Here is a 24,152-nt window from a genome sequence, read left to right as displayed (position 1 = left end):
CCCAGGGGTGCTCTTCCACGGAGCCACAAGCTCAGTCCCCCCCTTTCTTGAGACAGGGTCTCACTAAGTGCCTAGGCTGGCCTCAAACTTGCGATTCTCCTGCCTCTGTCTGAGTGCTAGGATTAGGGGTGTGCTACACACCCTGCTCTCCTACTTTCTCTTACAATAAAAATGAATTTGTTACATTTTTCAACATTTAAAAGAATCCATCTTCAGCAAGATGAGTTCAAGGACAGCTTGAACTACATAGTGAGACCCTGTCTAAAAAAAAAAAAAAAAAGCCCATCTCCTTAGGATTTTTAGGGATACACGCCTTCCCCTTGCTGCTGGGGTTGACCCGGAGAACTGCCTGTGTGCTTACTCTAGGCTGAGCTACACACCCCCACCCTCTATTTTTGTGGCTGTATCATAATTTATTTAACCAAGCTTCTTTCCTTTGATATTTAGGCTGTTTGGGGTTTTGGTTTTTGTTTTGTTTTGTTTTTTGGTACCAGGGATTGTACTTGGGACCTTGCGCTTGCAAGGCAGGCGCCTGAACCACTGAGCTCAATCCCCAACTATTTAGGCTGTTCGGGGTTTGTTTGTTTTAAATCCTGAGCACTGTTTCAATAGCCCTAACTGAACACTTCCCTCGTCACCCTTGGCACTTCCTACACAGGGTTCCTTGGACCTTAGCCTGAGCCAGGGATTTCAAGCCCCACACCCAGGTTGGGAGCTGTAGGTGCAGAGTGGAGCCTGATAATTTGCATTTCTATCCCTGGCAGGGCTTGGGCTGCTGGTGCACAACCACGCTTTGTAAACCACCAGCCTATATTGTTCTAAGAACCCAGGGTCACCTGTTTCCTGTTTGCTTTTCTAGAACCACCTGCAGTCGGTTCTGTACCCTGACAGGCGAAGGTCTTGTGAGGGTGCACATTCTTTCCCATCCTGAGTAAATCCCTTTCATCAATACATCTGCTCCGGAGTTTTGCAGCCTGACCCTAATTTTCTAATACACGCACAGATATGCGTCCACAAGGGCTTTTCAAAACTGTTACACCACAGGCACACACAGTGCCACTCCCAGAAACCGCCGCTAGTGACATGAGGATGGGGCTCTGAGCTGCGGTGCTTGCCCGGCAGTAAAGAATTGCTTTCTTGGATCCTGCCGCCTTGTTCCCTCTGACAGACCGGCTATGCAGTGGGGCCGGAAGAGGTCACGACCCGCCACGGGAGGCTCCACGTGGCCTCAGCCTGTCTGTAGGGAAGCGGCTCAAAGATCCGGTCCGGGGCAGTTCTCTCGGGGCGGGAGCTCGCCGGCCGGCCGGGTCCTGTTAGGTCATCTGCAGACCGCACCTCAGCGGCAAGGACGCGGAGAGACAGGACCCGGACGTCCCCGCCACCGCGCGGCTCCGCCTGCCCGGGCGGCCCGGCTGCTCGGGTATTTACGGCGCGGCTCCAGGCGGCCGCCTCGGCTTCGGCTTCGGCTTCGGGGCTCGACGACCGGCGAGGCGCGGAGGGCGTGGGTCCGGGCCCAGGAGCAGGATGGGCTGCGGGCCGAGCTGCCGCCGGCGCCCCGGGAAGGTACGGCCCGGCCGGGGAAGTTCGCGGGTGCGGGTGGCAGGTGCCCCTCGGGCGGCCGGATCGGGACCGGGACCGGGACCGGACCGGACCTCGCCGGGCGGGCGGGCGGTCTGAGGGTCGCTGCCCAGCGCGCTCCGGACCTGTGCGGGCGCGGAGCCACAGCCCTCTCCCGCCTCCCCGCCGCGCGGCCGGGACTCTGCTCCCGCTCCGGGGCACCGGCCACCGGGTCTGAGTGGGAGCCTGGAGCAGAAGGACGCGTCCTCATCCTCGGGCAGGCGCAGCACCGAGCCCGAGCCCCGAGCCCCGAGCACCGAGCCGGGCGCGGCGACCGAGGAGCCTGAAGTCCTGCTCTGCGAACTTGGCGCGGTCTCCCTGGAGACTCCAGACGCCCCGCACTGCACCGCCCCGGGACGGTGTTCGGTAACCTCGGGCCGCGCCGTGGCCGCTCTCCTGCTCCGCCCTTGCCTCCCGCAGACTTTTCTGCGTCTCGCGCAGGACCGAGGAGCCTGTTGCCCGGCTGCGCCGAGACCGAGGCGGAAGTGCAGTGCCCGGCCCGCCTTGCGCCTCCTCCACTCACCAGCTCTGACCCAGACCCTCCCGCCTGTCCTGGCTCTTCACTCTCGCCCCTCCCGGGGCTCCAGGCCGGCCTCAGAGCCCTTTGGCGTGAAGGCCCGCACCCTCGTGGCGTCTGAGCAGCCTGGCCTGTCCCCCTGCCCCTGTGCGGGTTCCATGGGCTGGCTTTACTGTTTGAACTTCGGGCCGGTCGCTGCCCCTCTAGGTTCTGCAGCGGCCCGGGTTCTCTTCCAGGCACCAGTCCCTAGAGGCCTGAGCTGGGAGTCCACGTCCAGTGCTCGGTCACCCCCAGGGGAAGGGACTTTACGCACGGGACGTCCCCAGACTCCAGAAGTTCGGGTCACAGGAACAATGAGAGGGGGCTGCACACTGCGTGCATATCCTCCCCTCCCCTCCCCTCCCCTCCCAAGGAGGGAGCCCTGGAAACCCGGCTGGGCTGCAGAGAGAATCTTCCCCTTCCCCGGTGAGGAAACAGCTGGCTGAGGAGCTGTGTCCAGCCAGCGAGCCTGCGCTGCAGGATGCTCCTCCCGAGCCAGCTCTGAGCAGGTCTAAGTACACTCGCTGGTGACTGGGTGAGGCAGAGGAGCCCGAGTGCAGGGAGCACAGGCCTGCGTGCAGGCTGGGGGTTGAGGCTTTGGTGGGGTTGCCAGGTCGAGCCCGAGAGGGCAGCGTGCGGAGCGCAGCTGAGAGGCTCTGTGCAGACTGGGGGCAGCAGGCAGCAACGGATGGGGCTTCGCTTGGGGTTGGGGGCCGCCCTGGCTCAGGACAGGGCTCACCCCTTGCCCAGCCCCAAGCCTGTCAGGTTCCTGCCTGGCTCAGGGCTCTGAGGGCCTGCTGAGTTCTGCAGACCCCGGGCCTGGGCTGACCAACCCTTCTGGAACTCGCTTAGAGGCCCAGCCTGGGGCCCTGCGTCCGGGAGGGACAATCCTGGGAGTACATGGAGCCCCTGGGAGGAGGGCGGAGGTGCTGGGGACCCATCGGGATGGTGTGGTCTTTCCTAAACGCTTCCTCTTGACAGAGACTGGCTAACAGGTCGCATCCCTCGGGAGGACTTGGGAGCAGCCAGGCCGAGGGTGAGGGCCGAGGAAACAGACCTGTGGGCTTGCCTGGGGCTAAAGAGGGGCAATGAGGGGCTGTCTTATCCCCACAAGTCACCAGCGGGGCAGGGGGCACTGGTGGCCAAGCCACTGTGCACAACACTGCTGGCTCTCCCTGTCCCATGGCCCTGGCCACAGTGCCACAGCACAACCTGGGCCCCAGGCAGCAGGGATTCAGCGGGACAGTCCTGCTGTGGCCATTCCTGGGCTCTTGCAGGTAGCAGGCCAGGTGAGAGAGAGGGAGACAGGTGGAAGCGAGTAACATGGAAGAGGCCGGCCCAAGGGGAAGTAATTCTCAAATAAAGCGGCACACTCTAGGGCACAGGGTTTAGAACTGAGGCCACTTATTCTTCTATGAGCTTGGCAGACATCTGTGTGGCCCACACTAGAATCTGGGCTGGGTTCTGGTTCAGTCCTGCCTCCTCGTGAGTCTGTTAAGTGACCTTGGAAGTGACTCGGCTTCCCTGTGCCTCAGGTTCTTGGCAAGCGAGGCATGCGGTTAGCTCCTGTGTTGTAGGACTGTTCTGAAACTTCACTGAAAGGATGCAGGCACTGGCGACCCCGGTGGCCCAAGCAGCAATTGGCAAACTCCTGAGAGGCGATGAGGCGTAGACTTGAAGTTAGGCTTTAAGGACAGCGAGGCCTGCATGGAACCCAGGAAGAGCAAGCAGGGATGTGGGGCGGCAGGCAGGGTGCTGCTCTGGAATCTCTTGTCAAGGGGTGTGGAGAGCAGCCTTGTTCGCTGCTGTTCCGGAAGGCGAGACTGGCCAGCGGGGTCAGGAGCCGGATTTCTACTCCTCAGGAGGGCACCGTGGCCAACGAAACCTGAGAGTAGTGAGTTCACCATTGCTAGTGGGACGCAAGCAGGCGTCAGATGAGATTTTGGAAAGACTCATATGGGGGACACCAGCCTAGGACTAGCAAATTTGGGATTCCATTAAGAAATCTACTTGTTCTCACCAATTATTGTGCTTTAAGACAGAATTTCAAGACTTGGAAGAGAATCAAATAGCCATTGAATGCATTTTGGTATAATTCTTTCCTCTTTTTTCTGGTACCATGGATCGAACTCAGGATCTTGCGTTTGCAAGGCAGGTGGAGTGCCACTGAGCTAAATCCCAGCCCCTGGTACCATTCTTTCTACTGTTTTTGTTTGTTTGTTTTGGTTTGGTTTTTTGGTTGAGACACAGTCTCACTGTATAGTTCAGGCTGGTCTTGACCTCATTATATAGCCCAGGCTGCCCTTGGACTTGAGGTGATCCTCCTGTCTCAGCCTCCTGAGTGCTGGGATTACAGGACTGCACTACCACACCCAGCTCTGCTGGGGTTTTTTCTACATATATAACATGTGAGTGTGAGTATTTTTATAGGAGTGAGAATATATTTTATGTGGGTGTCTTCTGGTTACTTACTAGCTCATGGGCCATTTTCCCCTGTTAAATGGCCCATGAAAACAGGATCTCTCAATGGCTCCGGGGGCCCCTAGGCTGTCTTCTGGTTACTTAGCTGCTGGGACCCTTGGTTGCTTACATTTCCTGCGCCTCCCTGTGTTACTAATCAGCATCTTTGCTGGGACTAAAGTGACCTTGGGCTCAGAGGCGGTCAGGGAAGGTCACCTTGGAGGTGGCACCTTGGCTGGGCTTTCAGGGTGGAGGGGGTGACACAGCCGAGGTTGGAGAGTGTCCTAAGCAGAGGAACAGGGGAGCAGACCCTTCACCCCCAGTCACAAGGAAGGGACAAATGTGACCTTGGAGCTGGGTCTGCCTGGGCTGGGACATGAGAGGAAGCTGCCCTGGGCCATGCAGAGGCAGCTCAGGGCCTCTGGGGCCCCAGCCCCAGAGGGGACATTGCCCTGTGTGACCTCTGGTTTGGGTCCAGCCAGCAGGCAGACTTAGGAGGTTTGAACTGCGCTTCTCTGGTGTAAGGGGACAGCCGAACTATACACCTAAAACCCCGCCGAATAATCCCTAGTAACCCTTCCCTTTGAGGTGGACCTGTGATGCCACAGGCGTGCAGATGTGCACATCTCATTTCATGATGTGGGGATGGAACCCAGGGCTGGTGTGGCCGAGGCGGGTGCCCAGCCTGGCAGGTTATTCTGTTCTTCTACTTTGCAGGAGGCCACAGGTGGCTGGATGGGGCCCCTGAGAGCCCATGTGCCCCACTAAGGAGGACTTGCTTTGCCTCAGCTGGGTAGTGGTTTGAGCCTGTGCCACACGTCAGCGCTTGTGGGGGTTTTTTGTTATAAAAAGGACAGAAAAGATAAAAGTTCATATTAATTCCCCAGAAACAGGCTACTGTCTGCATCAAGACGTTGAAACTCTCAGGGGGGTGGGCTGTGTTCATCAACCAGAGGCCTAAACTCTGCCTAGAGACAGCTCTAAGGGGTCGCAGTATAAAAGCCATGACTATTCGTGTTCAAAAAATTAAACTCGGAAGAATGGAGAGCCCCGGCGTAGATCCGCCGGAGATGGATGAGCCGAGCTCCGGCCCTGACATCCCCGGTGTCCTTGGTTTCTGACCCCAAGGCTCCGTGTCCTCTGCCCACCTCCAGTGTGAGGAGCTGCCCTGCAGGCCCGGGGGACAGACAGGAAGTGGAGCTGTGGCGAGTCCAGTCCGGCCTGTGTGGGGAAGGGGAGGGAGAGATCACCCTCCATTTCAGCTGGTCTGAATCCATCCATTACCTGAGGATGAGCCCACCAGCTTCTCTAGCCAGGTGAATGTTAATCCCTAAAAATAGTTTATTTTGTGTCACTTTGTTTTCAAATCTTCGTCTTCAGTATGTGTGAAGTCGCCCCTGCCCCTGCTGCCCTGCATGCTCCGTGTGCAGTCTGACCTCCCACCCTGTGGAGCTCTTTTCCTTTGCACGGACAGTGAACTGGTAGAAACTTCACAGGGAAATCGCCCAGACATCAGAAGAGCTTGGTGATGCCCCCCCGCAAACTCAAAGACTCCCAGCACCTGTGGCTGGGACCTTATCTTTGCAGATGTGAGCAAGGTGAGCTCACACTGGACGTGGCGGGCAACCTTACAGGAAGGGGAATTTGGACCCAGACGGGGAGACTGCCTGGTAGTGATGGAAGCAGAGGTTGGGATGGTGCCACCTGCAAGCCAGGGGACACCAAGGATTGCAAGCAGCCAGCAGGAGCTGGGGGAGGAAGATGGGAGAGGCCCTGGGGCCTCCAGCAGGAGGCTTCTTGGTTTTAAACTTCTAGTGTCCAGACAAAGCAGGTGCTGTTGTTTGCAGGTTGTAGTAGTTTGCCAAGCAGCCTAGGAACCTGTCCTGCGCTGGGCTGACGGCTCCGCATGCACCTGATCACACTGTCCCAGCTGCCACCCCTCGGGAGGGTGGTGTGAGCCTCAGGCCTCCGCTTAAGAGCTGCAGCCTAGCAGCGGGAATGGGGTGGAACAGAGCGGGAGCCTCACTGAAGCAGCCCCTGTAGGGCACGCAAGGAATCCTGGCACCCACGTGGGACCGGGGGAAGGAGCACGAGGTGAGGAGGAGCTGCTGGGCCACCCCCAGTCTGCTTTTGGACCCCAGGTGCCGCACCTGCGGGGACCAGAGCTTGGCACAGCCCTGCTCCGTCTGTTCGCAGTCTTCTCTTCCCTTCTCCATCTGGCAGGGACTGCCCTGGCCGCTTTTCTGGCCCAAAGGAAACGTTTGTTCTTGCTGCTACTTTGTACACACATACCACTTGAATACATTGTTGCCGGGAAAGTTCTGAGAATGCGCCTAAAGCAAAACTCCCCCTGTTTGAGCGCAGCATTTTAGTTCCCTCTCCTGAGAGGATAAGGCCACCAGGCCGTGCCTGTGTAGGTGAATGCACAGGGAACAATGGAGCAACTTCTTTGTGTACTAGTATTTGATCAAATGTTGCTCTTTGGATGTCGAGGTCCGCTTCCTTCTTGCTCAGGGTAGCAGGTGGCTTAGCGGATTGAGCTGCACTTGGGTGTTGAACACGGAGCTGGCCCCTAAATCTCCCCTTTCTGTGGGTGACTGTTCGTCCTCACTAAAGGGTACCTCTCCCTGCCCACAGTGCAGTGGCAGGGCCAAGGAATGTGCTGCTTGTGATTTGGAAGGTGCCCACTGCTCTGTCACCTTGGAATCCAGGCTGTCCTGCCCTCCCTTTGTACCCGGGCTGCTGAAGACCTGCAGGAGGTTGAGGGCTCGAATCCCACCCAGGCCCCTCCTTTCCTGCCCTGCCACGTGCCTTCTGTGTGATACAGACCGACAGCTGAGTGTGTCAAACCACCTGCCCCTGCCCTGCCCGGAGCGAGGAGCATACCAGGACTGACGGAGGCCGAGATAGCAAGGTGACCTCGCTGGGCCCCAGCTTCCCATCTGCGGTGTGTAGAGACCGAAGGGCTCTTAAGTTTCCCATTGCCCAGTGCCACGCCACTCAGAGGAGGAAACAAGCCCAGAGAGGGCAGGGTGCTCACCCCAAGTCACACTGCCAGCAAATGGCAAGCTGGGGCCTCTGCTGTTGGCACAACTGGGGACTGAATTCAGGGCCCTCACAGAGTTGCCCGAGCTGGGCTCACACTTGTGATCCTCCTGCCCCAGCCTCCCAGAGCGCTGGGGCCACAGGCGTGGGCCAAGGCCAGCTGCGGGCCTCAGCTGTGGGTGCTGTTGGCAGCGCCTCTGGGCCCTCAGCCTCTGTCCCCACCCCCACCCGGCCTCGGGTGTGCTGTGCAGCTCCTCCTCCGCCCCGCCTGCCCGGCTGAGCCACTTGCAGAATGGGTGGCAGTGCTTTCACCGGCTCCGGGCCTCCCTCCAAGGCAGCCAAACACGGCAGATTTGGGGCAAGAAAAGGCAAACTGTAGGGAGGAAGAGCATAAATGAGCCAGGGTGGGAAGCCTCTCGAGGCTGTGTGGGCTGGCAGGGAGGAGCAGCAGGCCTGTGGGGCAGGTGTCTAGGAGCGGAGGTCCCCGGCCTCGCTTGTCAGCGGGGCGTAGGAGCAACGAGACCACATCCGTCCCTGCCCTGTGCGCTGTGGGGCCACTGCAGGTGTGCAGCCTGCGGGGGCTGGCGGCCCAGCTCTCCGTTGGTCTGGTTGTGCCCCAGGCAGGCCTAGGAGATGCTGACCTCGTGGGGGCTGAGCTAAGCCTCAGTGGCCCTGGCAGTGTGCGAAGGAGATCCCACGTAGGCATTATTGGGCAGACGACTCTGCCGTCTGAGAGATGGGGAAGCAGGGGCCTGTGTCTGCTGTTCTGAGCCTCCTAGCTCGGGTGTGAGTGCTCGCATTTCTCATAGTGCTGAGTATGTAGGCCTGGCCCCGCAAGGCCCCCGGGGGGCCCCACCACCGCCTCCTTCCTGCCTCTGTCTCCGGGCCAATGGCCTTGCCTGTGGTTGTTCAAATCCGAAGCTCATGGTGCTGGGGCCACACCCAGGTGGAGTGGGACTGCAGGAAGGCGGCTGTCACACTGCCCAGGCTTCCACCTGAGTCCCGGACTCAGAACCAGCACTGCCCCAAAGGCCCGGACCCCTGGGTAAAGCTGGCATTCAGATGCCTGAGGGAGGAGGAGGAAGAGGCGCCAGGCTCACTGTGCATCAAGTTCTTCGCAGGGCCCTGCTTCCCGGCCTGTAGCCTCTGGCAGGTGATCTGCCCAGCCCTCCCATGGGCCTCAGTTTCTCTACCTGGAGGAAGGAGGTGGAGCCTGGAATGAACTCCCTCCAGGGCCCTTCCTTCCTGTCCCTGGGCCTCCGCATGCCTTCCTCAGCTCAGCCAAGATAGGTGGGTAAAACTGTGTGGCCGGAGGGAGCCAGGGCTGTGGCCATGGGACAAGGAGGACCTTAAGGCCCCTCTGTGGGAAAGGCTCTGCATCAGGCAGAGGTCACAAAGCCCTTATCAGAAATGCACAAGCGTGGACAGCCCTCACACAGAACAGAGTGAAGGCTCTGGAAAAGGGGCCAGGCCGAGTGCCAGCAGTGAGGCCGAGCCGTTCTCAGGGCCGCTCCTGACCCCATTCTGAAGGGACAGCCGGGCAGCTTCGGTCCAAGTTGCTTCTGCTCCGACTGATGTTCTGGTCACAGCAGCTCCTGGGTGCCTTCCACAGCCCGTCAGTTTTTCTTTCCAATGCCCTTCCATTGGTCCACTTTGCCCCCAGACTGTGGGCCTCTCCTCAGGGGTCTCACTGGGCTCTGCCACAGCCCTGGGCAACCTCCTCTCATCCTGCCCAACTGTGTCTGCTCTGACAGCCAGGTCCTGCTGTGGCCCAGAGTGCTTCCGGTCATCTCCACGGGGCCCTCGAGGGCTTGACAGGCTGCAGGGCCTCAGAGCTGTGTGTGCTGCCCAGGGACAGGGCTCTGTTTCCAGCCATCTTAGGAGGAGGGCTGAGGAGATCTTGATCTTTCACAGACAGGGAACTGAGACCTAGGGAAGAAGTGACTTGCCTGAAGTCCCCCAGTCAAGCTGGAATCCGAGTTCTCCCACGTTCTGTACTGCCCGCCTTCTTACTCCCAGGTTTCCGGTGACTCAGGAAGCTGCCATCCCTGTCAGAGCACAGTCCGGATGCCCCACCCCAGCCCTAGGCCTCCCCACAATGCCCCTCCTTTTGGAAGGGGAAGTTCTTATGTCCCCTTCACACCTCTCCCATGCAGGGTGTGCTCTGCTCTGTGACCTCTGAGGAGGAAGCAGCTCGGGAAACCAACCCGGAGAGTTTCCATTCAGTGGTTGTTTGGGTCCTGCTCTGCTCTAGGCCTTGTGTCGCCAGGCGTCTGTGAGCTTCCGGGTCATCTGGACAATGACCAGGAGTGGAGATCCCAGCATGCACTGCCCCCGGGTCCTATGGGCCCAGACCAGGCTGGAGATTATGTGAACTGAGCAGCCCACTTGCTCCTCACCCAGAAAGTCCACAGAGCCCTGGCAGTCCTGTTTGGTCACCATGCCAGACACTGGACACACCCAAAGTGGGCTTCAGAAGTGGTGTCTGTCCTTGAGGAGGCCTTGGCAGACAGGAGACATAGACCACTCCCCGGATGGTGTCCTGGGAGCCCAGGACGGGGAGGGCCGGAGGGAGCCAGAGAAGCAGTGGGTGCCTGGGAGGGAACCTGGGCAGGGTGGGGTGGCCAAGGACATGCGTGTTGGGGCCAGAAGGGACCCAAGTTTTGATCTAGCAAATGTGCTGACAGTTTCTAAGAAGTGATCCAGTAACATTTCCTGCCGGCCGAGGTGCACTGGAACTGGCCTTCCTCGTGGCCATTTGTGGGTGAGAAGCCTGCTGGGACTTCCAGAGGGCCGGGGCCCGTCCTGTTAGATGTGCACACAAGCTTGTTTGTTTGTTTGTTTGTTTGCTGGTGTTGGGAATGGAAGCCAAGCATGAACTGCATGCTCAGCGCATGCTCTGAGCACTGTAAGTCATTGAAATTAATACATTTATAGTCATGCTGTACTGTAAATGCTCATGTTTGAAAAATGAAGGTATAAGAAAGTCCATGTAATATTCCAGTGCTGAATACAGCTGTGGAGGAGACCAGTATATGCCTTTGCTCTAGGGTTGCCTCTAGGAAGTAGGATTTAATTTTTAAATTTTTCTGTATTTTCTATACTGGAAAAAGATGTTTGAAATATTTAAATGTTAAGAGAATGGTGGGCTTTAGGGATGCATGCTTAAGGCCACGTCCTGAGCCTGCCTTGCTTTTGGATGTGTGGTTCTGAGGCTTGAACCCAGGGCCTTCACACCGTGCTACATCCCCAGCCCTTTTTTAATTTTCTATTTGAGGACAAGGTCTCGCTAAGTCACTAAGTTGCCCAGGCTGGGCTCAAACTTGGGATCCCCTGCCTCAGCCTGCCAGAGTGTGGGGATCCCAGCTGTGCGCCACCACGCCTGCCTGTCTGGCGGCTTTTTATGAGGAGGAGTTCTCCACCATTCCATCCATGACTGCTGTTATTTGGAAGAGGGCCGTGTTTCCTGGGCTTGGGTCTTATTTCAGGTGGCAAAGCCTGTGATCGGTGGCAGCGGCAGCCTGAGAGATCTGCCGAGCACGAGTCTGAGCTCTGTTCTCGCCGTATTCCTGACCCACGGCAAGAACTTCCGCAGTGGTTGAGGTGTGCGCTGTGTGGGGCTCTGCAGCTGCCTTGGTCCATCGAACCCCACCACAGCCCCGCACGGAAACAGGCCTGGTGTGATCGCGGGGCCATAGTGCTGGGCTTGGGGCTCAGATCCAGACCGGGGTGATCCTAGGGTCCCGGAGTTCTTAACCTGCTGCCCTTCGGGGCACTAACATCCCACTCCTGGTTGCGAGGCTGACTGGGATGGGCCCAGTGGGACCATGTCTCAGACCCCGGGGTCTCAGTCACCTGGCCTGCAGTGACCTCTGCCTGCAGAGCTCTGGAGGAGCTGAGGCGGATGGGAGCAAGCCTGGTGGGGTCTCAGGAGCAGAGCCAGGCTCGGACCCCAGAAAACACAACCCAGGTTCTCCTTGACCAGTGACAGCAGTGGGGAAGGAGTGGCACTGTCGACTGTCTCCCCTCCTCTGGCCCGGGAGGCTGCTCGGCACCTCCAGATTTCCACGTTGACAGCTCCTCCGGCTGCGCCTGGCCCAGGCATCCTGCCACCCAGGACGGGAGAGTGGCCAGGAGCTGGTCATCAGGCCAAGGGCCGCAGGCAGATCTGGGCACAGGGGCCTGGGGGAGGCGCCATGCCTCCTCCAGCTCCCAGGGACACAAGCGTGCCAGGCTCTGTGCCTGGCACCTCACGGGGAGAGCAGTCCATCCTGGAAGCGCCCGTGGTGATCAGCCCTCCGCTGTCAGAGTGTGCTTTCTAGCAGAAGGTCTTAAGGTCAGGAAGCTAGTACCAACTTCTGTCCTAACAATTGCTTTTTACAAACCTGTCACCATAGTCAAAAGTAATGTTTTTCTTTTTAAATATACAATTAATCATTTTTGTAACTTTTTCACGGTCTGACTTTAAATCCCCAGCCCTCATGGTCTGACTTTATAAAATGGTTCTTAAAATAGGATCTAGAACATTTTTTTCTCCTTTCTGTTCTTTCCTTCTGTTTTTGAAGGTTTCCCTATGTAGCCCAGGCTGGCCTGGAACTTGCAGTGGTACTCCTGCCTCAGCCCCCCGAATGCTGAGGTTACAGGTGTGTGCCACCACATCTGGCTCTCTCCTTTCTTTTTAAACCACCTTGACACATGTACAAAAAGTCGGTTTCTTTTCCATCCCAAATCTTGGCCAGCTTTTCACCCACCTGGACTAAAATGAGAGAAGTGTGCTTGGGGAGACAGTGTTGCGTCGATATCAGCACTGCTTTCTTGCATGGACTGTTCTTGAGCCCCTCCTGTGTCTTGGAAGGTTAAAATATCTTTATTTTTCAAAACACTAGGGAAGCACGCCTGTAATCCCAGCTACTTTGGAGGCTGAGTCAGGAGGACTGCAAGTTGGAGGTCAGCCTGGGCAACATGACAAGGCCTTGCTCAAAATAAAAATTTAAGAAAGGGGGTGGGGGTGGAGTTTGCAACTCAGTGGTAGAGCACTGGCCTAGCATGGACAAGGCCTTGGTACAATCCCCAGGGCCACACAAAAGTATTAATGATACAAAATGAAATAAAAATGAGGTAAAATGATAACCTGCAAATACTTTTTTCATCAAACGTCCTGGGTTGTCTGCTCCTACCACCCTGCCAGCCCAGTGAGCCAGGGCCATGACTCAATGCAGAGCACCAGCCTTGAATGCCAGACCCTGGGCTCAACCCCACCACCAAAAACAGTGAATTAAAATGTCGTTCATTTACGAAATCTCAGGGGCAGTGGACACCACACTGACAGGAAGGTCCCTCCGTCAGCTTCTTCTCCTGTCAGACTCAGCCAGTTCAGGCCAGGGTTGGATGAAGCATCCTGAGGTGAGGCCCAAGCCACCTCCATCAGGCTCTGACCCTGCCAGCCTTAGCTCCTCATCTGTGAATCATTTCTTCCAGGGGCACCGAGAACAGGAGCAGCCGCCCGATCCAGGGCCCCAGGAACTGAGTCCCCTGAATAAGGACGCAGGTGAGTAGCCAAGCCCACAGCTGTACCCACTGACACTCACAATGTTTCTACCTTGTAATCAACAAAGCAGATGGAGCCACTTTAAGAGCCTGCGAGGTCTTAGGTAGGTTACATTAATAGGAGTATCTTGTGCAAAACCTCAGAGGTGATAATCCTGACCTGTGCCTCCTTGTTCTGAGGGGCTGATACCACACCTAGTGCACTGTGTCTATTTCTGGAAAGTATTTCAAAGGGATTCAAAAACATTGGAGGGAATACAGTAGGGCAAAATTGGGCTAATAAAAAATCTGGAAAATATGTCCTGCAAAGAATGGGTGAAGGAACAGAGAATGGTCGGCCTGGAAAGATGTTGCCCTAAAACCCCACTCTCTCCGAGTGTCCGAAGTGCCCAGTGGAGAAGAAAGACAAGCTTTGTTCTAGGTACGCCAGAGGTCGGGTACCAGGGCCTCAAGGTAGCAACGATACGCAGGCCGAGTTCAGCCCCGTCTCAAAGAACTGCTTGTGGGCTGCCCGAACCAGCCGCGTCTCTGCAGTGCTGGATTACGGCCTGGAAGCGCCTGTGGTAGTGCAGATCAAGTTCAGGCCCAGATGAGCACTGGGCCCGAACCTGGAGCTTCTCCAATCTGTATATAAAAATTCTTCGAGCAATGTCAGACACAGATTCTGGGCCCCGCCTTCCAGCCGCTCAGCTAAGCATCTCTGGCAGTGGGGGTGGAGAATCTGCATTTTAAAGGATTTTTTGTTTAGTTTGGTTTTTTTGGTACGGTGGATGGAACTCAGGTCCTAGTGCTTGCCCAGCAGGCGGGGAAACCATTGAACTAAATCCCCGGCCCTTTGAAGGATTTTTTTACAGCAGGCTTCTGCCCTGCGGGGTTCAGTCTGGTCGGGATCCCGGGACCAACCCTGAGCCCGGGACGAGGGGCCTCTGGGCTCTCTGGCCATGCCCATCGCTTCCTCAACCCCCCCTGTGTCCACTCCTGGGAGCCCTCGCTCTGTCCACACGAGGCTGACCACTGGAACAGTGGCTGTGGTAACTAACGGTCCCGGCTGTGGCACAGCCTCCACTGCCCGTGCCGAGCGCAGCTGAGCTGCAGAGAAAGCGCTTAGTGACACGAGCGCGTCCGGCACCCGCGGCGCGCATTTCTTTCTGTTGCGAGCAGCGGCGGGGCGTAAGGTGGGTGTCCTGTCGGGAGCGGCAGTAGGTGTGGGGCGGGGGGGAGTGGCAGTTACGAGGAGAGTTGGATGGGGAAGATCAGGTCCCCGCTGTCCCGATGGTGAACTGGTGAGCCTGGGCAGGTGGCAGAAGGCCCGTGCCCCTCGCGTGTGCTCCGGGATGACCTAGTGCAGCACCCTGGGTGTGTGAGGACGACTCTGGGCACCTTGGAGCCCTGCCGGGCCTGCTGCACTCCCGGGGCTCTACCTGCTTTTATCATTTCCACTGCCCTTGTTTTCTGATGAATGATCAGTTCCCCCACAAGGTGGCACCATGATTGCCCGGATTTCAGCAGGTACCTGGGGAGAGGGAGGCCTCCCGGGGAAGCCTCCTCCCCGTCCCGCTGGGGAGGTGCGATGGTGAAGGGCAGGGGTCACCATGAGAAGCGGAGGACCTCGGCTGGCCAAAGGAGTTGCAGCCCCAGCTGACATAAAGGACTTGCTGTCTGCTCTTTGAATTCCTTAAGAAAAAAGTTAGAAATCTGTGTTATGAAGGAAAATCTTCCCGGTTGTGAATTCTCAGTGGCTACTTTCTGGTGTGCATGTGGGGGGCAGCCCGGGGTGCGGGAGGCTGCGGAGACCGCTGGCTCCTGCCCCGAAGGAGGGCTCCGTGGCCAGCGAGATCTGGGGTTCCCTCTGGAACTGTCCTGAGGAGTCCAGGGTTCACATCGTTCACTGCAGCTTCCCACTCCCCTGCCCTCCCTGCGCTGCGCTGCTCGAGTGCTTTCTTTCTCCCTGCAGCCACAACTGCCCAGCTGTGCTCAGCTGAGGAGGCCGAGCAGCACCAGAGCCAGAGGGACATCGCCCGGCTCCTGCAGCGACAGGAAGAGGAGAGGAAGTGGGCCCAACAGGTGGGCCGGGGCCCAGCGCGCACTCTCCCCTCGGGATCCCCGGTGATTTGGGTTTTGTGTCGGAAGCATCTCCTGGCCTTCTTGCCGAGAAGGGAGCCCTAGATCCGCCTCACACGTGTTTATTTCCGGCCGCTGTAGGCCAGACACCTTGGCCACGCAATGGAGCCGGCAGTCGCCCTCACCAAGCTGATCTGTGGCCTGAGAAGAGGCGAAGTTGGAGCTGCTGCTGGGCTCTTTGCCTTCAGGCCTAGTGCGTTTGTGTGGGGCTCCAAGCTAGGTCTGGCCGATGAGTTGTGGAGAAAAAACAGCGCCCCTTCTGGCTGAGTGCAATTGCTTGTGTAAGACCCTCATGGGTGGTGCGTGCCTATAATCCCAACACTCAGGAGGCTGAGGCAGGAGGATCCCCACAAATGGAAGGCCAGCTAGGGCTACTTAGTGAGACCCTGTCTCCAAAGATAACTGATATAATGTATGTAAAATATATAAATTATATATATGTATATATTTGGAAGCAGGCACACCTGTAATCCTAGCTACTCAGGAGGCTAAGGCTGAAGGGCAGAGTTCAAGGTCAGCCTGGGCAACCTAACAAGACCCTGTCTCAAAATAAAAACTCAAAAGGGCTGGAGTGTGGCTCAGTGACAGAGCCTCTGCCTAGTGTATGCAAGGTCCTGGAATTCAATCCCCAGGGCCTCAAGACAAAATTAGATGGAGTGAATATTGAGGGACACTCCACACACTCAGCAGCCCGTGTTAGTCAGATGCCAGGGCTGCAGAAGATGAGGAGAGACTGAGAACACTTCTGGCTCGCAGGATGCTGAGCTTCATCCACTACGATCTGCCACTGCCCAGGATTTCATCTTCCTCACTCCCACTCCACACGCCCTCCCCTTGTGTGCCTCCGTTTCCCCCCGGCCAGGGGAAGATGACAGAGCAGGGAAGATCTCAGGGTGGTGTGCAGACGTCTGCCCTAAATCACCTTGTTCGTTTCCTTTGGTGGTTCTTGTGGAACACACTCAGTGTGAGCCTTCACACTCCTGCAACATGAAGTGTCTTTTTAAAAATGATTAGTTATGAACACAGCTCCGCGAAACTGTGCAGCTACTGGGGACTAAAAGATTTTCCGCTGGACTCGGAGCACTGAGGGTGAGCTCCCGGGCCTGCTAGGGGCTGCTCGGGCCCAAAGCCTGTCCTTCAGGAGCCTCAACACATTCCAACAGTATCTGCTTGGACCCATTTTCCAGAACACGGCTGTTATGAAAAGTGGGCTTTCCGAGCACATCTGTGGCTTCGGTTTGGTAGCAGCATTGTCCTGACGTGGTTTGGCCCTGACCTCGGCCTGGGGGTGCCTAGCTCCAAGACTTTAGGGTCCCCGGCGTCCTGGCATTGAGCCCTGTCACTGGGGGAAGGGCACTCATCTCAGGGGAAGCCCAGGCTCGAACCCCTTTCCACTGGCCTTGCTCTGGTGCAGCCATCACCTGTACCCTGCAGGTGGCCCAGGGACTCAGAAGGCTCCAGTGTGGTAAGCGTGGCCGGGCGCCCTGGCCTCAGAAGGCGCAGGCTGGGAATGAGGCTTCTGTGTCTCAGCCTGGGAAGCAGCCAGCCTGAGCGGGCAGAGGCTCGGGACCGAGGCAGAGGCCGGCCTGGTGGGGAGGGCGGGGCGCTCGGTGCGGAAGGCTGCCCACGCCCGCCCGCGGTGACAGCCTGGCCCAGTGAGGGGCTGCTCTCGCTCCCTACACTGCAGCACAAGGGACTGGGCAGTGGGCTTCCTGCTGCCTGGATGCACTGGGCTGAAGCCCCCAAGTGCCCATACGCAGGCAGTTCTCAGGGACCCTCGCTCAGCCCGAAACAGGCAAAGCCTGCCACGCTGCCGTGCCCCCACCTCTTTCCCATCACTCAGCAGAGGGCACGGGCTTCTTCGCTGAGCTGGGAGACACACTCCCCTCACTCCTTCCCCTCTGCCCCAGGTGGAGGAGCAGGAGCTGCAGCTCCAGGAGAGGCTGGAAGAGCAGCGCCTCGCCCTGGAGGGACAGCACGAGCAGGCCCTGCGAGGTGAGGACCTGCGGCCCCTCTCCCCGCTGCACTTCCTGCTGCTTCAGAGCTGAGCCCATGGCCCTGGCCCTAAGAGGGTGGTGGGACTTTTAGTTTGCAAACGCAAGGTCCTGAGTTCAAGCCCTGGTACGGGGAGGGGGGGGGGATAATAATAATAATAAAAGTCAGGCGTGGTGGCACATGCCCATAATCCCACACTCTGGGAGGCTGAGGCAGAAGGGTTGTAAGTTTGAGCTCAGCCTGGACAACTTAGTGACTTAGTGATACCTTGTCTCAAATAAAAAATGAAGGGCTGGAGGTGAAGCTCAGTGCAGAGGGTCTGGGTTCATCCCTGGTACCAGAACAAAACAAAACAACAACAAAAAATGGCTCATGTTGATTTACCTAATTTGACATTTTTCTTTCTTTTTTTTTTTTTTTAATTTGCGGTATCGGGCATTGAACTCAGGACCTTGCACTTGCAAGCAGGCACAGTGCCACTGAGCTAAATCCCCACCCCATTGACAGTTTTCTTTTAAAGCAGTGCATGTTCATTAAAGGAAATCACAAAAACCTAGGTAAATAGGAGAATATTTAAGTCCTCATATTCCATCCCACCATGATGACAGGGTTAAAATGCACAGTTTCGCTGAGGATTTTGATAAATAACTCTTTCCTTTTACATCACCAAATGTGATCGCCACAGAAAATTGAGAGTTAAACAAAAAGATCCTTTAGTGTCGAGGCTAAGACCTGTTCTCCAGAGCCACGGTCCCTGGGTGTGAGTCTAACCAGGTCCCCTTCTCAGCTGTGTAACTTTAAAAGAGTTCACCTCCCTCAGGTATTTATTAAAATCCCATATTTTCATGACAGACAAAGATAGAATTTAGAACGGTGTAAAAACTTGGTGGATAACTGTTACGCTTACTATTTCGTTGAGAGTTAGTCATGTGTGATGCCACCCAGAGCTAGCCAGTTACCCCTTTGGTTTCTTTTTCTCCATAAATGCACACAATAAACACAAATGGATAATTTATTTTTTCACTTTGAATCATATTAGGACTCTGTCATTAAATGGTTCTAGAACATCTAGTAACTGTAGCATTCCAATTTATACCCATTCATTTAACTGAGTCCCCTTGGGTGATATTTAGGGAGTTTGAACATTTTTGTCATTGTTTATAAATAGCAATGATACTTACATTGTGAACCTTATTTCGTAAAATCTTTGTCATGCTCATGATTTTATTTTTAGAGTAACCTCCTGGTAGAACCAGCAGGGCAAGCGTGTGTGCGTGTTTTTCATGTTGGCGAGGTAGACACAACACTTACCCTAGTGACATGAACGCATTCGCAGTGCCGCTGCTGCAAGCCAGCTCCAGAATATTTTCCTCACCACAGGCAGCCCCACTGCCACCAGCCCCTGGCAACCGCGAATCTGCTGTTTGTGGATGTGCCTGCTACATGCCGGGCACTCATGGAAATAGAACTGTACAGCCTGTGGCCTTCACCTCCGGCTTCCTTCCCCAGCGTGAGGTTCCCAGGGCCCATGCATATTGCAGCACGCATCTGCACGCTGTTCCTTTTTACGGCAGAGTAATGCTCCGCTGAGTGGACTATGCTTTGTTGATGCGTGCATCAGTTGATGCCCATTGGGCCACTTCTACCTTCTCCCACCGTGGGCAGCACCCTACACTGACACCCGCTGGCCCCCTGACTTCAGTTTCCCTGCGTGGACCCCGGGGGAGAAGCACTACACTTAACCACGGAGCTGCTTCCCACAGCAGCTGTACTATGTGCTGTTCCCAGCAGCCAAGCATGAGGCCCCGATGGCTCTATGTCCTTGCCAGCACTGGTTATTTTCAAAACTTATTGCTATGTTGCCGAGTGTGAAGTGGTGTGCCCTTACGGTTTAATTTGCACTTACATCGTGACTAAGATTGATGAACCGTGATGGCAGGGAAGGCCAGGACAAGCTGATCAGGGCTGGCATATTTGGCGGGGGGGGGGGGGGGGACCAGGGATTGAATTCAGGACCTTGTGCTTGCGAGGCAGGCGGTGGCACCACTGAGCTAAATCCCCGGCCCGGGGCTGGTGTTTTGATCTCTAGTTTTCAAGGGTGATTGTTTTCCAGCTGGGTCTTATTCTTAGGGAAACATAGTGTTTGTCTTTTTTTAAACAGTTATGATTATTTTACCACAATATTTTATATCCTGTTCTTTTCCTTTAACGTGCTATCAAGCATGTTTCCAAATAGGCTTCTACTAAAATGCTTAAAAGGCTAGACTATAACATACACGGTTTGCTTATTTTCTGTGAGTCCAGAAGTCTAGATTCTAGCTGTTGTAACACTCCTTCCTGTACCTCTTGTGCATAGAGATATGCCCACATTTCCCAGTAGGTCCTCAGTCCCTGAAACAGTAGCTGGAACAGAGGTCTGTACAGTTTTAAGAATCTTGAAGCGTATTGCAACACGAGCAGGGAGCATTCTGGAGTGGAATGAAGGCCCTTGCGGAGAAGTCCTAGAGATGTACTTTGATACTAAAGCAGCCTGTTACCAGCCCACCCTATCACCCTCACCTCCTTACATCTGAGCTCCATTTCTCTCTAAAATCTGCCTGCTCTGCTTCCCAAGGGTCTGTTCAAAAGCAACCTTATTCTCTACACTTTGATATTATTTTCATCGCTATGAAAGTGTTGATTAAAATTTTCCTACCCTAAAGCCCAAAGGAGAGTGCCAGTCCTGCTATCATCAGAATTCCTGTATAGTTATTTTCAGATTGGCACCATATCAAATGCTGCATAAGTGGGTATTAAGTGAACGCACAAGTACATAGCTTGGGGGGAAATATGAGAGATTTCATTTATTTGTGAAAGTAACTAGGAAAGCCTAGTGGGGATTTTCATACTCCATGATCCTTTGCTGTCCTTTATCTTCTATTTTTGTTTTTATTTTTTTCATTTTAAATTGTGTGTGTGTGTGTGTGCACAGCTCCATGAATTCTTACACGCAGCCAGGCATGGGGGCACACACCTGTGATCTCAGCAATTTGAGAAGCTAAGCCAGTAGGGATACAAGCTCAAGGCCTGGCTGGGCAACTTTGTGAGACCTTGTCTCAAAATCTCAAGAGATAATAAGAATTTAAAAGACCTGGGCTATAGCTCAGTGGTAGAGCACTCCCTCGCTCGCACGCAGAAGGCGGCCCAGGGTTTGACCCCCAGGACTGGGGAAAAACAGTTCTAACACACTTATGGATTTGTGCGACCCTCACCATAATCGGGATGTAAAATAGTCCGTCACCCCGAAGGCCTCTGTCCCTCCGTGTCCTGCTGGTCAGTCCCGGGCCCCCCCGGCCTGCTGTCCGTGATTATGAGCTGTTGTACAGGTGAGTGACGGAACAGGCCTTTGGTGTCGGCTGCTTCCTGCTCCCTGCTGAGCTGCAGGGCAAGGTCCCTCCCACAGTTGCTGCAGGGCGCTGGGTCGTTTCCGGTTGAGTGACTGTGGACAGAGCTGTTCCGGGCACTCTCCTAAGTGCTCCTCGGGCTAGGTAATAAATGCACATCAGGCACGATGAGAAGCGCTGCTCTGCTGTCCAGGGCGAGCCCCTTTCTACAGTGCCCGCCTGCGGGGGGTGAGGGCCCTTCCTCTGGCCAGCGCTCCTGGTGGCTTGGTTTAGGCTGCTCTGGTACCTGCGGGGTGACTCTCCGCGGCCTAGTTCGCACATTAACAATGACTGGTGATGCTGAACATCTTTCAGGCCTTATTTGTTGTTCATACGTGCTTCTTGATCAAATGTCTGTCCAAATTTTTCCCCCATTTTAGTCATTTATTTGTTCTTACTGTTGAGTTTTGCGATATATATATATTTTTGGTTGGAGGTTTTTTTTGGGGGGGGGGGGGGACCGAGGATTGAACTTGGGTCCTTGTGCTTGCGCAGCAGGCAGCGAAACCACTGAGCTAAATCTGTGGCCCAGAGCTCTATATATTTTGAGTACAAATCCTTTGTATTCGCAAATACTTTCTCCTAGTCTGTAGGGGCTTTGTCCTTCTCTTAATAATGTCTGTTTTCTTTACTTCCTTCTTTCCTTTATTTATTTATTTTTGTTGTGCTGAGCATGGAACCCAGGCCTTCATACTGAGCTACGTCCTCAGCACGTTTTACTTTTTATTTTGAAAGTGTCCAGCTAAGTCACCAAGTCGCCCATGCTGGGCTCAAAATTTTAATCTTCCTGCCTCAGCCTCCCAAAGTTTGAGTATTACAGGCATGGGGCCCAGACCTGGTGAAATAATATCTTTCAGAAAGCAAAACATTTAATTTTGATAAAGTCAAACTTACTTTTTTTAATTATATTTTTGGAGTCAACTCTGTGAACCCTGTTCAAACCAGGTAACAAACTTTCTCCTATTTTTCTTCCAAAAGTTTTATGGTTTTAGATTTAACATTTAAATCCGTGATCCCTATGATCATGTGCTTTTTTCAGACTGTGGATATGGTAGATTCCAAGATCTGAGTTTTCAAATATTAACTTACCTCATTTCTGGTGTTAACCCCACCAGTCATGGTATATTACTTGATGTATCTACACTTGATCTTAGCCAAAAGCGATTTATTTTAGGTATCTATATAAAATAGATATATATGTTGCTGAATTTGATTTGCCGATGCTTTGTTGAGGATGTTTGTGTCTATGTTCCTGAGAGATATGTATCTGTAGTTTTCTTATTCTTTGTTTTTATTTTTTTAATGTTATTGGTACATTTTAGGCATGCATTATGACCACATTCATCATTGGGAATTTGTACCTATACATGACATATCTTAGTTCTTGTTTTTTCCACTCTCCTTCCCTCCTTTCCATGCCTCCACCCCTCCTCTTTACAAAAGCTTTGCTTCCATTTTTTCCTACTTTTCTCATATTTTTTTCTTTCCCTTCTTTCCTTTCCCTTTCTGTTTTTAGTATCAAGATAAAACTTACATTGTGGGACAGGTTGAGAAATGTTGCCTCCTCTTTCTGGATAAACATAACGAATTGGTGTGATGTCATTTTTAAGTGATTAATAGCATTTGGCAGTGGAACCATCTGTGCTTGAGTATTTCTTTCCCAGAATGTGTTCAAATAAAAATTCAGTCCCTTTTTTTGGACTGGGGATCAAACTGAGGTCCTTGCGTTTGCATAGCAGGCAGCGCAACCACTGAGCTAAATCCCTGGCCCTCACTTCTTTTAATAAATGCGTGAACATTGAGGTTTTATATTTCACCTTGGGCAAGTTCTGATAGTTTGTAGCTTTTGAGGAATTGATACATTTCATCTAAGTTGTCAGATTTATATGCAATGAATTGTTCTTAGTATTCATTCCCCTGATATCGTGTCAAATGTTTACTATGTCTAAAGGTCCTCCCCTTTATTCCCTGATGTTGATCATTTGTGTGTTCTCTTTTTCCTGTCATTCTTGCCTGAGGCTTTTATTTTTATTGATCTTTTCAAAGAAGCAAACTTTTAGTTCCATTAGTTTTTTTCTATCTGCCCATTTTTAATCTCATTGATACCTATTTTTATTTCTTGTTGCTTGCTTATGTTTAGTTAGCTCTTCCTTTTATGATTTAAAATAAAATCTTAGATTACTGATTTGAGACTTTTCCAGTATAATCATTTAACATTATAAATTTCCCTCACCGCCACTGCTTTATCTGCATCCCACAATTGATATTTTGTATTTTTGTCCTGTTCACAACATTTTCTAATTTGCCCTTTGGCCCACTGACTATTTAGAAATTTTTTTCTGAGTGTGGATATTTCTCTGCTTCTCGTTCTGTTACTGATTTCCGTTTTTATTCCAGTACAGCCAGAGAACCAGTTTTATTTCACTCCTTTATAATTTGCTAAAGTCTGTTTTATGATCCAGGATATGGTCTATTTAGTGAACGTGTTGTGAGCCCTTGAAAAGAATGTGTATTATGTTCTTGTTAGGCTGAATGCTTTATAGGTCAATCAGCTAGATCAGGTTTGGTTGATGGTGATGTTCAGTTTCATATCCTTGCTGGTTTTCTGTGTTTTCTACTGAAAACTGTATAATGTTGAAGACTGTACTTCTAATTGAATATTTGTTTGTTTCTTCTTTCATTTTAAATTAATATAGTAACTACAACTTTATTAATAAATGTTTATTTTTCTACTCTTTCACTGTTAACCTACCTCTGACACACACATATATATATATGGTGGGTTTACATCTTGAATGTCCTCCAAAGCCCATGCACTGAGCTGTTGGTCCCCAGCCCATAGAGTTATTAGGAGGTAGTGGAGCCATTAGGAGGTGTGGCCTAGTGGGGGGAAAGGAAGTCACTGGTAGTATGGCCTTGAAGGGGATACTCGGAGCCAGCCCCGTCCTGGCTTTCTCTTTGCATCTCAATACCATGAGGTCAACAGGCCTCCTCCTCCACATTCTCCCATCATGATATACTATCTTATCCTAAGTATAAAGCATCAGGACCAAGTGACCATGGACTGAAACTTCTGAAACCATAAGCCACAATAACTCTTTCCTCCTTTTAAGTTGATTATCTCAGAAATTTTTTTCACAGTAATGGAATGCCTCCTGAGACAACATACTGGTGGTGGTTGTGCTGGTTTTTACCCATTCTGACATACTCTTATCTTCTGTTTGGTGTGTTTAGAACATGTAATGCTTGGCTTTAGGTCTTTCATTTTAATATATGTTTTCTGTTTGTTCTCCCCATTTTTATCCTCTGTTTCCCCCTTCTTTTAAAGTATTTCTACATCTTTTAGTACAGTATTCTATATCAATTTATCTCATCTTTCTTACTGTGTC

The 24,152-nt window shown here is 53.5% G+C and overlaps 1 protein-coding gene across 6 annotated transcripts in view; it reads left to right on the top strand.

Moving 5' to 3' along the window:
• Positions 1 to 24,152, top strand: part of Ccdc69 (coiled-coil domain containing 69) — a 55,408-nt gene that overhangs the window by 21,778 nt on the left and 9,478 nt on the right. For 3 of the 6 annotated variants that reach the window (XM_087194994.1, XM_087194993.1, XM_087194995.1), the window contains exons 2-4: positions 13,157 to 13,226; positions 15,180 to 15,289; positions 17,257 to 17,341. In XM_087194994.1, coding sequence (XP_087051120.1) covers positions 13,157 to 13,226; positions 15,180 to 15,289; positions 17,257 to 17,341 — 265 coding nt within the window. Of the gene's footprint in view, positions 1 to 872; positions 1,564 to 12,564; positions 12,626 to 12,983; positions 13,082 to 13,156; positions 13,227 to 15,179; positions 15,290 to 17,256; positions 17,342 to 24,152 lie in introns of those variants that run through there. The other 3 variants (XM_087194998.1, XM_087194997.1, XM_087194996.1) reach the window with 2 other exon arrangements.

The sequence above is a fragment of the Heterocephalus glaber genome, unplaced genomic scaffold (genome assembly GCF_053883595.1).
Source record: "Heterocephalus glaber isolate CG9 unplaced genomic scaffold, H.glaber_assembly_v1.0 deba00001606, whole genome shotgun sequence".
NCBI lineage: Eukaryota > Metazoa > Chordata > Mammalia > Rodentia > Bathyergidae > Heterocephalus > Heterocephalus glaber.
Note: the sequence above shows the minus strand (reverse complement) of the source record. Positions and strands in the feature narration are given on the sequence as shown.